Source organism: Falco punctatus (genome assembly GCF_963210335.1).
Source record: "Falco punctatus genome assembly, chromosome: 2".
NCBI lineage: Eukaryota > Metazoa > Chordata > Aves > Falconiformes > Falconidae > Falco > Falco punctatus.
The window spans coordinates 45,824,711-45,839,197 of NC_137581.1; the positions used below are offsets into that span (position 1 = coordinate 45,824,711).

The 14,487-nt window shown below is 46.3% G+C and overlaps 1 protein-coding gene across 1 annotated transcript; it reads right to left on the reverse strand.

Moving 5' to 3' along the window:
- Nucleotides 1-3,480: 3,480 nt before the first annotated feature.
- Nucleotides 3,481-13,225, reverse strand: KCTD12 (potassium channel tetramerization domain containing 12). The gene has a single exon (XM_080374433.1). The coding sequence runs from the start codon at nt 9,787-9,789 to the stop codon at nt 8,785-8,787; it is 1,005 nt and encodes a 334-aa protein (XP_080230559.1). The 5' UTR covers nt 9,790-13,225; the 3' UTR covers nt 3,481-8,784.
- Nucleotides 13,226-14,487: the final 1,262 nt, after the last annotated feature.

Genomic DNA, 14,487 nt, shown 5'->3' on the forward strand with positions numbered 1-14,487 from the left:
GATTAAAAATGAAATAATCTAGTTTTATTAGGAAAAATGTGAAAAACTCTATGGATTCATTAGTAGATGGAAGTTGGAGGCTTGCTAGTTCAGTAAGAGTATAAATATTTTGCTCTGCGGTTCTGTTGAGGATATGAACATTTTCCCTTCTAAGACTAATCAAAAAAAAAAGATGAGCAACAAGTATTTATTTTAACAAGATCTGGCTAATTTAAATCCGGTGTCTCGATGAGCCTGTGTAATTACTAATGCAGCCTTCTCAGAAAGTCTTAGAACCCTGGGGAAGCTCCAAAGGACTGGAAACGGCATAAACTGTTTTTGAAGACAGCGGTTAAAAAAAAGTGGGTAATTTGGGAACTTTAGGCCTGCCAACTTGCCATTAATCCTCCGCCATCCATTTAACCAGTTGAAAACCACCTATCCAACGTAACAACTAGTAAGAAATGATACTGAACACTTGTGTGACACAGCAAGGTTCACCAGCACTGATGTACAGAAAATAGATCCTCTTGTACTGGTTTTGCATTGTTTTTTAAGGCTATATAGTTGTTATAAGTTAAACTGTGGTATAATGTTTAGTGAGAAAACACCTTATCCACTGCCGTGCATTTTGACTGATAACTGGGGTGGCATTTGGAGGACAGAACGCAGGTGCTCACAGTGGTGGTTTACTGAACATAACTCCAGTGATGCTTAAATCCCCGGGACTGCCATTTCAAACCCTGGACAGATGAATGGAAAAACACAGAGGACGGGACAGAGAAATTTTACTTTGCTTTACTGCATTCCCTTACTGGAATGAGCAGTATCTGAAATCAGCAGTTCAAAAATACGTTGATAAGTTGAAGAGGATTTGAAGAGACATAAGATGACTAAAGCACTAAAAAACATGCCTTATCGATAGACCACAGGAGCTGACTCTGTTTAGTCATCAGACTGTATCTCCTGGCACTAGTAACTCTGTTATGCTGTAAGCTAGTTTGGGGAGCAGCTCTGGCTGACAGCTAACCTGTCTTCTTCTGTTTGCTTGCTTAAGGTTTTCATCTGCACCAGGTCCCTGAACTGGTTCACCCCACGGCCACAACATACGGAGCCAACACAAAGCTGGTTACAGGGACAAGTGGTGGGCAACTGAAGGAAAAGACAGGACAGTTCGTCCCCAGATTTGGCTCAAATGAACTGCCTCCTACAGAACGCTCGCTCCAGCTGTGTGGTGTTGGTGAAGACATCACAGACTCTTCTGGGTGGATGCCCAAGCTGGTGACATTCACAGCAGAACAATTAATTGAGCACTGCGATGTCTTCTTTTTCACCAGCAGTATCATCCATGAGGTTAGATGACAGTCTAAGAGATTTCACTGCCTGATTTAAAGACCGTTCAGGGAAGCCCTGCAATATATGCTATGTAGAACAGCAGACTAGGTGATCTGGACATTTCTTTCCGTCCTCAAACCCTAGGAGGTGATGCGTTGAAAAACATCCAATCTTATAATCTGCAAGCAACCTATAAACTTTTCTTTTAGAAACAGGAACATTAGTGCCTTTATATACTCCTCCTCTAACATTTTCTAAAGAAATATGACTGTTTGGTCTAGCTATCTGCAGCTGAGTGCTCTCCAGCCTTTAACATGATACAAACAAGTCCAAGTGGATGAACAGGCTAGTACTCCAGCAAAACTAATAAAGCCATCATTCCAACCTATAAAAGAAAAGGTGCCTTTACCCAGTTTTATTATAGTTTATGCAGCACTTTTCATGGTTTATTCAGACCACAAAATTTTAAGGAACTGTAAAACTATTTTTAACTGAGTTGTCTTTATCGTCCCTTTAGTGGCACAATAGATAAGCTATAAGGCACCCTACTGTAAACAGCTAAATCTTTCCCATGTTCCAACCATACCCTGAGACAGCAGATAACATACAAACCATGAAAGCACACCCTGGAAATAAGTGGGTCAGGAGTCTAGTGGAGAAGTGCCAGTTCATGGCTGCTGGGCTGTACAGAGCTTACCAGAATACACATGCTGCCCCTTTATTCACACAATGCACCAGCAGCGGGACCACGCTGGCTCGGGGACTACCAAGCCACCTCAGTCACGGCCGGGAAGGAAGCAAGGCAGAAGGGGCAGCTGTGGCCAGGTCTGGTGGATCATCCAGTGACCTGGGACCCAGCTGCCCTTGCAGCTTGGCTTTGACTGCAAGAGGGACCACGGCAGCAAGGGGTTGCCATGTAACACTAGTGAGTCATTGCAAGACCTCCTGGTCCTTGCACTTTCTGAAATACTCGTGCCTTGAGCTTTCAGTCATAGGAAGATGCAGCAGTGAATTTGACAAGGTGAGGAAAATTAGGAGTGTTTGTACAAGACTACAAATCGGGGGAGGTGGTGGTGGTAGTAGTGGATCCATAACTGGGATCCCTTACTGAAAGGAAAAAGGGGGAAAAAAAGAAGAGGGTCACATTCCTGGAATAGTCTTTGCCCTTTTAAACTTTAACTGCAGGTTAATAATCACAGAATTTGCTGTAATGTGAGGAGAGAGATGGTCACTAAGCTATTTGGAAAATTTGAATGAAAATTAAACTATATCCAAATCTAAGGAAGTCTACATGGTTATGACAATATGCTCTGCTACAAGACCTTTTATGAAGCGTTGGTGTGACCCTAAAGTTCAGCCACAACCAGCAAAACAGTCAAAACTGAGGTGGCAGTATTGTGGGTTATTGCAGTTATCTCTGAAACCAAAAAGAAAGGTTGTTCCCATGACACCAGCACTGCGTTCCCTCCTGAAGAATGTGTGTGCAGGAAGAGGACTGCAAGAAAGGGCCTTTGCTTTATTTTACTTTTTTGTTCTTTTACATCACAACCTAATCCTCAATAAACTAACCTGAAAATTACAAAGGAAAATAAGAGACCACATGCTCTTTATCAATGGAGCTGCTTTTTTATGGCAGTCTAGATATGCCGTTCTCACTGGCTGAACTTTAATGAGTTAACACTTACTTAAATTCTAGTCTGTGTGAATTTTTAAACTGTAAAAGCCTAGTCAGAGCTGGGCATCATCTGCATACTGACATCACAGGACACGCTGGCTCATTCCTATATGATTCTGTGTGAACTTCCTTTCATATTATATTGAATGAAGAAGGATGATAAAGTGTTAACCCACATCTGCCCGTGTCCCTAAGCAAGGTGGTTTTCCAGGTGGCGGGGGTGGGGGTGTGTGAGGGGTGCAAGATGAGAGTAATGTGTGAATGTATTATTTGGGTTAGACAGAAAAATGTCTTGAATTTCTTGTGATACCCAGAAATTTCCCCAAAACCCTATGAGTCTGCTCCTGCTTTGTGCAAGGATTTTTTCCCAGCTTGTATTTCCTCATGAAGAAGTAGATCTACTTCAAAAGCCTGACTCACTGTTGCCAACAGCTTTGGTGGAAGTACCAAATACTCCATAGTGTGTGCTAAAAACGTTTTAGAGCCAGAAATGTATAACAGAGCTTAATTTTATTCCAGTTTGAACACAGTGAAGAGTGGAACAGGGAAGAAATGTGATGACGATTTGACTGACGATGGTTTTGACTGTCTCAGCAGTTGTGCTGGGTCTTTCCAGCAGACTGCTTGCAACGGTGGTATTAAAACTTCAGCAATCATACATAAGAGTTTTGTTCAGCAGCAGAGCCTTACATCTAGTACAGTTCACTGCATGGGGAAAAACACAGGCAGTTCATTTTAATGAAAAATAAAACTAGCATTGTTTCATAAAATTAAATGCTAGTACTTTCTAAATAAATAATGCATTTCTGCTAATCTTTCGTTAACAACTAAACTGAAGATTTCCTATAATGAAAAAAAAAATAGTCAAATCTAGCCTTCAGAAAATATTTCCTTGCACATTTTGATCCAATTCTGTCAGGCAAAAGGGCAGAAGGAGTCCTAAAAGCTCTATGTTCATAACAAAAAATTTCTTCAGCAAAGGTACCAATAGATAGATATAAGACAAGCAGTCAAGAAGGGCTGTTGAAATAAGACCCAAAGCTGTTCAAGCTACACTTGGAAACACCGCAGAAATTTGGAGGCTGGAAATATTTTTAAGACATTCTAGTCCACCCATTTGTTTGGCTGACTGGCCAGTGTTGCAAAAGTGAGCGTGACTGCTTGCCTCCTCGGCCTGTAGGGATTTAGTACAATTGGACTACTCTGTTCTCCTTTATATAGACAGTGCCAGACATTAATTACAGTAATTTGTTGCTAGCCTTGTTTCCTAAGGAAATAAGGCTCATACACTTGTATTGTCCATTTGGGTGGACATCTGTCCCCCTTAACTTCTGAGTTGACGGGTAATTTCAAATACAATTGAAAGAACTAAAAAAACTCACAGATGTTATGTTCTTACAAATTCCATGAATACTGCTGGCTGGGTAAAAGAAAGGGGAAAAAAAGTCTATAGTTCACTGAAAGAGAAAGGTAGAATTCAGCCATAACCTTCAGCACAACAAAAACTGGCTCTGCCAAAGAACGTGCTGTCTTTGGCCCAGCAAAAGTAAAATATAAGGGATGGGGGTGAGCAGGGTAATTGCAGTGGTAGTATAAAGGAAATGAGACCTAAGATTTGCAAGATAACAAAGCTCTCAAATACCATCAAGCCATCAAATAAAACATTTGATTAAACTTCCTTCAGCTGGTTCCTTTGCATTATAAACCTGCTACCCAAGAAAGTTTTATTAAATACACAGGCGCTTCATACACATGGGTTATATTAGCAATTCATTACTGATTTTCTTTGAAACTGATCACAGCTTTATTGTAAATTATAAATTGTCAGGTTTATAACAGTTCACTAGAGATCACAGGGTAGCTAACAAAATCACCTCTCTGCTCCTTAACAGAATTTTTAAATGCATTTTGCTCAGATCATTTATTTCCTTATGTAATCATGTTTCTTTCATTAAATGAGCACTATAGCCAATGTTGTTATTCTCTGGCTTCATAAAAAACATCAACATTTTATTTCAACAATTATTCTGTCCTGTTCAAATTAAGCTGCTTAATTACTGTGGTTTCCTGAGGACTGATTTATATTGACCAGTACTACAAAAATTGTCTGTGACACCTGAAAGTACGCAGTCTGAGCATTACACATTTCTGTTTATCTTGCCACAGGTGTTACTAGAGTTCCCTATACACAAAATAGTCTTTGCTCTATGTTTCTGCTTTACATATTTGTTTGGAGTCTTTGCTGAAGTTACAAATGTGATACTGTGGAAGAGAGAGCAAAGCTAATGACATCTTCACCAAGAGTAAAAAGGACAGCATAAACCACACACCTGAGTTAATATTTAAAGAACAAGAATTTAATTTGGTATGCAATGTTTTCCTAGGAGGATCTTTATTTTCAGTGCTATACATGTGAAAGTAAGAATGAATAAGTGGCTTGTTATCTACATGTATAAAAATATAAACATCCTGTCAAACATCTGCAGTCACCCTTCATGATATGCATCACTGAAAAGACCTATGCCTTAACTTCTAAGTAAAAGAAAGACTGCCTTTGTTTTTTTTTAATAGCACTTGTAAATGCTACTGCATTCATCCATAAGTACATGAACTGTGAACAACAGCTACAAAAGGTATACAGGACTCTGGTACTGTGCCTTTAGATTTTTGTCCTTCTGCACATCAACAGGTTAGCACAGTCGTCATGTTTATCTGTTCTTTGAGCTCTCATCACAAGAGACCAGCATTTTACCTTCTAAAAATTCTACTGAAATTACTGAGCAATGTTTAAGAAAAATACTGTCTTCTGTGCCAAACCATCAAATGACTATTACATTTATGGCACCGTCATTTTAAGCCTAAATTTAATGAGTTATCGGTAAATGAGGGGCCCTATTTCCTAATAATAATACTTAGAGATTTTAGCACAAACACAAAGATTAAAAAACCATTAGTTTACGTTTTTATTACACTCATTTTTACTTGAAATATGAGAGTTTCTGGGTCATCTGCCAGCAAACAGATAGGCAATTATTGATCAAAATACAGGCAATCTTTGTTTTGGAGATGCATTCAACCACCTGGCAGTTTAATTATGATTCACATTCAGGCAAATACATAATCAATCTCAGTTCTACAAGCTGATATTCATATTCAGTTTTTCCATAGAAACAGGTATAGGAAACCAATAAAACATTACTATATTATGTACATAGCATAATATGTAAATGCTCAGCTAGATATATTATGAAATTCTGTAGCACTAAAATGATTAAAAAACTAAATGATTCGTGTAAAATGTTTATATACTGTATATATATGTACACTGAATCACAAGTTCAATTTAAAACTGCCCCTATTCATAGTACCTATGATGGATATAGTAAGCTACCAGATTCTTAAAAAAAGAAAGCTATCTAGAGCAAATTTCAACACTTTACTGAAAACTGATTTTATACAAAATTTTAAAAAACATACTTCAGAATTACTTAACAGAAACTAGAAAAAGACAGTCATTATTCTTGAGAACGGCATTGTAAAGACCTAGTAGCTGTGATCAACGTCCTTTCACTTGTGGTATAAATAAGTTAAGCAGAAAGGAATCATCTCAGAGTAAGGCGTAGGACAAGCAGGTTTTGTTCTGTCTTCAGGTGTATTGGCCTCTCACTTGATCTTATTGCTCATCACATTTGGCAGGTATACGTTTCTATCCCTTTAAAAATACTCCATTACAAAACTGTCTACAACTGGACACCACCCAATGCTTTCCCATCTACATCTTCAGTTTAACCACATTGATAAACAATCTTGCTAATATTAACAAAAAAAAAAAAAAAAACAAACAAACAAACACAGTGCTGCAAATTATTTTCAGTTTTGTGCAGTTAGGCATGCACTTAATGAAAGACCAAGTGGTGAACACAGAGACTGAGCACTGAAACTCAATACATTATGTAGCTGTAGCTCTTTTCAAAGGAATTAAGGTTTTAAAAACAAAACCCTACTGTGAAATTCTTTGGTTAGAATACAAGTGCTAGCAGTATTTCTAAATTTGGAGTTAGAACAATTTATTATTCAAGAGTTTTAAAAATGTAACTTCAAGCCTTTACTACATACTGCTAAATTCTTCAACACTTGGGATACATTTAGAATATTTTTTTGTGAAGTTCTGAACTGACAACACAGAGTTTTAAATCAAGTTCAGGATTTAAAGGAAAGTGCTTTTGTATCCCAATCTTCACAAATTTATTAGAAAAACCTGCTCCTCAGATTGTCTGTTCCAAAGCATGCTATGGCTGCCTTCTTCAGGAAAGAAAGACTGTTTGATAGCACAAACAAAATACATCTTAGGAAGGGTAATTTCCCCTGAAGATAGTTGGCATCATTCTTGTTTTTCTAAGTACAGGGCTTAATCCTTTCTAAGAAGCACTAAGTTTGTCTAAGAAGAGGTACTTAATCTCAGCAGTGTCGTTGCCCTGGAAGTACTGCCATGACAAACTGAGAGACTGGTTCTTAAAGATGTGGTTTCAGCATCAATTCTATTGGCTTCAAAGTTTTACAGCACTAACATGACAAAACTTAAAAAGTAACAAGCAGGGTGCTCTTGATTGCACTTATAATGTCCATCTTCATTAATTCAACATACACGATTTCAGCTTCCCAGGAAGCAGGCCCTACCTTTGCTCTGGCAAGCCTGGCTTTGTCTCACCGTCATCGTTTTGAGGGCGTTCAAGGAAACACGCATGGGGTATTCTATGCATATCATAGACAGTAACTTCAAGAGAATTATAAGGACTTCACACCACCCATGAAAGTTATGATTCACAAGCACTTTAATTTTTCAAAGCATCGTTGTTTTACCTCTCGAGGGAATAAACAAGTGTCTCTGAAGACACTTGGTAGTTCAAATGGTTGGTTATCCAGCGATCCTGTCCTTCCACATCATCCTTACGTGCCTGCTGCGCAGGCTCTGGTCCAGTTTAACAGCTTGGAGAGGGGAGTTCAGAGAGATAGGGAGCAGAGGGAGGAGATGGAGGCAGCAGGTCATGAAGGGCCACACACACACACACCCCTCCTGCAAAATTACTCATGTCTATAGAGGAAGCATGAGCTGGAGTGCCAACCCCTCACAGTCAGGCATCACTTCTGTGTGACGGTCCTTCACAGACAGACATCACTTTGATGGGGTGGCAGAGGGATAAAATGGACCAGTTTGGGTCTGCCCAGCAAGGCAAAATCCCCCTTAGGAGTACCGGGATGAGAAAAGGCATGCTGTCTTTGTGCCACCTTCAACAGAAGTTGCTGAAAAGCAACCAAGAAGTTCTTCAGCCCCTAAACGGGTGGCTTTTAAAACACCCCACCCTGACAGAGCTATCTCTCAGGTCCTGCACACGGAGAGGGGCAGGGGCTGGGCACACGCACGTGCCTGCTCCCGGTACCTCTCTCCTTCCTCGCTACCGACACAGCTACTGGGAGGCATGGGAGGGAGGATGATGGCATAAGCCGGGATGCAGTGGCTGAGCAGGGATGTGGTGGCCAAGCAGGGACACGGTGGCCGAGGCACGACACGGTGACCTCCCGTCCCCGGGGCCGTCAGGAGGCACGTGCAGGAGGGGTGGGGGCTGCACTGGGAGCTGACCCGCCTTGCGCATGGAGGCGGGCGCAGGGGTGAGGAAAGCGCAGGGGAACACGGCCTCCCCTCCACGTCCTCCTTCCTCCAGGCCGGGAGGGGACCATGTGCGCACGGGCGTGCAGGGGCTGCCCCCTCATCCCCACGCCACGGGCCGGGCGGCTGCTCAGTCCCGGCAGAAGACATACTCGGTGTAGCTGGTCCAGATCTTGTCATCGGCAGGGCCACCCTGCTCGGGGGCGAAGGCGCAGGTGCCGGTGGAGGAGCAGGCAGCCATGCGGAAGCCGGCCTCGGAGAGCCGGTCGAAGGCCTGCTCAAGGAAGTTGAACTTGAGGTAGTAGCGGGCGGTGTAGCGCTCGGGAGGGCGGTCGGGGTCACGGCTCTCGTTCAGCGTCTCCCCGAAGACCTCCTTGGCCAGCGCCGTCTTGCCGCAGACGGTGATGCGGGCCACCCGCCGGAACTTGGCGTCGGCCTGCGCCTCCCGCCCGATGGTGTAGGAGCCGCGGTAGCCGATGGTGATGTAGCCCGAGCGCCGCCCGCCCGCCCCGTCCAGCGACTGCGAGGGCGTGAGCAGCGGCCCGCCCGAGGGGCTGCGGCTGGCGGTGGGCGACGGGGCGGACGCCGCGGCCCCGCCGCCGCCCCCTTCCAGCGGCTCGGCCTCCAGGTAGCCGAGGAGCGGCGGCGGCGGCGGTTCGTCGACGCAGAGCGAACCGTCGCGGTGCAGCGCGGCGGGGCGGGCGGCGGCGGCGGCCCGAGCCTGCGCCAGACGGCGGGCCAGGTCGGGCAGCTGGAAGTACTCGGCCTCCCGCTGGAGGCGGCTGCGCTCGGGGAAGTGCTCGGGCAGCACCAGCTGCAGGTCCCGCAGGTAGTCCAGGATGTAGCGGAAGAGGAAGCCGTCGCGGTCGAGGAAGAAGCGGCCCTTGCTGTCCCGGGGCAGCTCGTTGGGCTGCTGCTGCGAGAACATGCGCCAGAGCAGCGAGTCGCGCACCGAGACCACCGTGCACCGCCGCGTCACGTACACCTGCCCGCCCACGTTCAGCTCCACGATCTCCGGGAAGGACGACCAGCCGCCCGCCGCCGCCGCCGCCCCGCTGCCCGCCGCCGCGCTCCCTGCCGCCGGCGAGACGCCGCCGCCGTTGGGCAGCCCGCGGGCGCTGTCCGCCAGGGCCATACCGCCGGGAGCCCGCCGCCGGCGGGGAGCCGCCGCCCTGCCTCCTCCGGCCGCCCGGGCTCGGGCGGGGCCGCCGCCGCCCGCGGGAGAGCGCGCAGCCCTCCGCCGCTGCCCGCCGGAGCCTCCCGCCCCGTCGGTCCCCGGAGCCGCGCGGCCGCCGCCGCTCCGCTCCCCGCCGCCGCTGCGGTGCCCGCTGCCCGGCCAGGCGCCTCCGTCGGGCCGCGAGCGGAGAGCCCCGGCGGCGGCGGCGGGGCCGTGTTTATGTAGCGCGGCCGCACCTCGCGGGAGGCGTGGGAGGCTGGCGGGAGGCAGAGCCGAGCGCACGGGGAGGGACAGGGGACGGCCCTGCACTGACGCAGGGTCCCCCGTCGTCGTTCCCCCCCGCCCCGGTCCTTCTTCCCCGGCTGCGGCGGGGAGTCTCTTCCCGCCCGGTGCGGCCCCGCTGCGTTCCCGTCGCCGCGGACGGGCACCGCAGTCTGGGGCCGGCGGGTGTAAAACCGGGGGGGCCGCTGCGCCCTTGGCACCCGTCCGGGCTCCGGCCCCCTCCCCGGCTTCTGCGAGGCGTCTCGTCTATTCGCAGGCAAGAAGCCCCCCCCGTCCGCCCCGGGGTGGGGAAGGGGCCGGGCGCTGCCGCCCCGCCGCAGGGCCCCGCTGTGCCCTTCCTAATCTCCCGAAGGCTTGGCCAAACCCTCGCCGAGCGAGACCCTCGACGCGGTATAACCGCGTCCCCTCCCTCCCGTCGCCTTCACGGGGGAAAACGCGAGCGTGCGCTGCTACCCGGGCCGCCGCCTGTTTCAGGGCTCGCAAGGCATCGCCCTGCGCAGGCTGACAGCGCCCTGCAGCCCGCCCCGCAACCCTCCCGCCGCTCCGCATCCCCCGGCGGCGCTTGGCGGCAGCCGCAGCGCGCCCCGTCGGGGGGCACCGAGAGCGCCGGGCCGGGGCTGCCCCGCCGTCGGGGCTCGGCTCCTGCCGGCCGAGGAAAGACCGTAGCGATGAGGGGGACCCCGCTGAGGCTGGGATCCCCTGCAGCTGCCTGTCAAGAGGCGCTTCACCGTGAGGGCCTGGCTCCTCCTGTCTGCGTGAATACATGTGTAATTGGGTGCCCTTACAGCTCAGATTTAATTTGGATTAATTAGGTACACCGAGACCTGCGTGAAACAGAAGCACCTATTTAACGTGCATTGGCAAAGAGCATTTAAATTACGTTTCAGGCTTTTGCTTTAATTTCATGTATGTTTCTGTGCCTCTTTGCAAGCAATAGTAAAGAGCTGCTGCCTGGACGTACTCAGTTGCTCTCCTCTGGGAGTTCAAGTGTGCTTTCTTCCTCCAGAGGACGGCTGAAAGGGCAGGAAGGTCTGAGCATGAAGGCAGTGGTCCATGCCCTCCCGTCGTCAGAGTGAGAGAAGCCCTCTCTGGGCTGCCCGGCTGCAAATGCCCTAATGCAGTGGTCCATGAAGTAGAAATCACAAGATGCACAGGCAGGGGGTAGGAAGTCCTTCAAAAACTGAGAAATGGGAAAGGAAGGAAAGGCAAGTTAGTTCTCAAGAAGCAAGCTAAGAGAAGAGGAAGAAGAGGAAGAACAGGGGGAGTTAAGAAATAGGAGGTTTGAAAACAGAATAGATGACAATGGTGTTGAGGGAGAGCTGACAGGGAGATACTGTGATGTAAGGAAGGAGGTGGGGTAGGCTTTGGGCAGCAGAGACTCAGAGTTTGCAGGAGTTTAATCTGAAGACTAAGAGTAGGGTAGCAACGGTGCAGGACGTTACTTTTTGCATGCGGGAAAGCCAGCTGACAGGACTTCGACCACCAGGTGTCTTCATTTGTAGGAGCAAATGGCAAGCGGGTTAATCTGATGTTTTGCAGACATTCTGTAGCAAGCAGCTTGTTTTCTCTGGGGTTTTTTGCTTGTTTGTTTTGTTGTTTGTTTTTTTTTTTTTTTTGGGGGGGTGGTTACTGTGTGTTTGTTTGTTTGTTTTGGGTTTTTTTAGGGGAGTAGGAGAGAGGTGAAAACAGTTCTAAAAGACCAGGGAAAATAAGATAAGCCTGAATGAAGTTGATTTGCTACCCATTTCAACATCTGAGTTAGTTGCTATAGAAAAGAGGGAAAATAATGTGAGTCCTCTGCTACCACACAGGGAATCTTTGTTTTTTCTTCCCTTACACTATTTTAGGGTCAATTCACCAGACTCAAAGCACATGAAATTTTCACATGGTCGTTTGCTGGTGACAGTTTCATGGCGTTACTTTTACCTCTCAGTCTCTTAAGTGGCATCTCCCCCCGCATCACCCTGCTCCCAGCCATACTTAGCAAGGAGCCACCTCAAGAGCCTCCCACAGATTTGTATTTTAAAATCCGCTTCCCCAGTGTGGGCTCTCTGTCAAGAGCACTGTGATTAAACTGTGCACCCAGAAGATGAGATCATACAATTCTTGTGCAGGTGCTTATCCATAGCAGAATTTGAAGTAGAAGATTTTGTACCTACCAGCAGGTGACTCTTACAAGTGGCTCCCATATATAAAAAAAGGGGGGTGTTTAATTAATCTGTTAATTAAACTTAATCTCTCTGGCATTAGATGAGTATTAATGTAGGTTAACAAAAATAGCACTAACATGTTTATTAGACTTGAGTGTTTTATTTGCCTTGAGCTTTGTTAGATTTGAGAGCAGACTTTTTAAGACCTGAGCTTAACGGATCTTCCAGCTCGTGTTTTCAGAAACTTCACAGATGAGTAAGTTATGCTGCTGCTTCAGACATTTGCTCTCCAGAGCTTTACCTCCACCTGCCTATCATCTAGTGGGAGGTCAGATAAGAAGGACCCACCACGCTGCTGTGCAGCACCATGTGATGTCCAAAGCCATGCACATTCGGGGGTGAGCGGGCAGACACACATCTGTAACATGCACCTTATCTGGGCTGCTGTCCCAGGGCTTTCTGTAGGGACACAAACCGGTTCGTCCCACTGCAGCGTTCTATGTGCCAATGTGCCAGCTGATCCCTGAGTCCCCTTCAGAAAGGGAGCAAGGAGTGTTCTCATGGGAAGATACTGTTCATTCAGCCTGTTCAACAGTCCTGGGCAAAGACCCAGCTTGCACTGTTTGTCTCTGAGATAGCTGTCATTTTCTGGGCTTAAAAGCATGTCCGGTATTGATATACTGGTTTGAAGCAACCTCTCTTCAGAGCTACCTTCTCTGGGCATCTCACTGATGCTTTATGCAAGCGAGGATACTTTGCCTGGCTGCAAAGCTTTGGTTATTGTAATGTCTTTGGGGTTTTTTCCTGTTTTCACAAAATATCCAACCCGTTTTCTCCTCCAGTTCCTATCTCTTTTCATTTGGCTATGTCTGTCTCCAGTGAGAACTGGACTTCATCTCGGGGTGTTACAATGAGTAAATATATCAAATATTTTTACTTACGTGTCTGCCAGTCACCGGATTGCATAACACAGTCATAATCTCAGTGGTTTATTCTTCTTTTGTGTGGGAGACAGTGAAATATTAGTACATGTAATATCCAAGGCTGCCACAGAATGCCTCGTAAGACATACACCTGTCATAAAGGGTGCTAAATATTAAATGTTGTCTAATGGACAGTCTAGGCTTTATGACAATAAATGTCTAGCTGAATTTCTTTGTGTAGTACCGTGACTTCTGAGCAATAGCTCCTTCAGCTAAGACAGTCACATTTTAGTGTTTGCTATTAGCTGCCTACCAGAACCAGCTACATGCTGGGTGCATGCTGTCCTAATCTGATGGGATACAACAGCTTTTCTCCTTTTAATATTTTGAGAAGTTTACACTGGTTTCTGGGTGTTTGGTTTTTTGGATTGGGGGTGTGGGGGTGGTGGGGGTGAATTTTTTGCAGGTAGGGGGCAGGGCTTTCGTTGTGTCGGTGTTTAGAAAGATGTTTCCATCGCAATGGGATGAAAAATGAGCCCCTATTTTACATTTTGGGTAGCACACCCACGGGTGGTCCAAGTTTATTTGTGGAGGACGGTTTCCTTCACAAACCATAGAGGAAGAGTAACATCTAGTGGGAGTAAACCCACATTGCAATTAGGAAATGCAAAGGGCTCCCAAGTATTGCCGGCACAACCCTGCAATACATGATAAAGAGAAAACTATACATTTTCAGTCACAAAAAGTAGATGTGAACAATTATGTTAGTATATTCCACTTCTTCCTGAGAAACTTCACAAAGCAAGAACACATTTTAGCTCTGTTCTGAACTAAAAGTGCTGGTTAGCATTTATTATTTCTTCTTTCAGTCTGTATTGTGTGAAATGGTATAGCATTGCTTAGAAAACGCCTAATTAAATATGACTGAATTGTTTGAATTTTTAATATTAAATTCAATGAAATATTTAGCCTCCTGCATGAAACCGACAAAAGGAGTTAGTGATCTAAACTGAACCAGAGGCTCAAATATACTCATTTAAGCTTCACAGTCTTGCTTAGAGGATGCAAGAAAAAGAGTATGGTTAGTCCACAGCAGAGTTTATTGCCTAATAGTTGGGAGCTCTTCCATTTTGGGGACTTACATGCTCTTTAAAATGTATGCAGTTCCATAGGTATGCTTTTGATTGTCAGTGGATGGCTATTAGATGAAACCTGTCCCATTTCTGAATCGTTGCTCAGGGTGAAACTATCGGGCTCATCGTTATACTCAAGTGATTTCAAGTAGTGTTGCCAAAATCTTG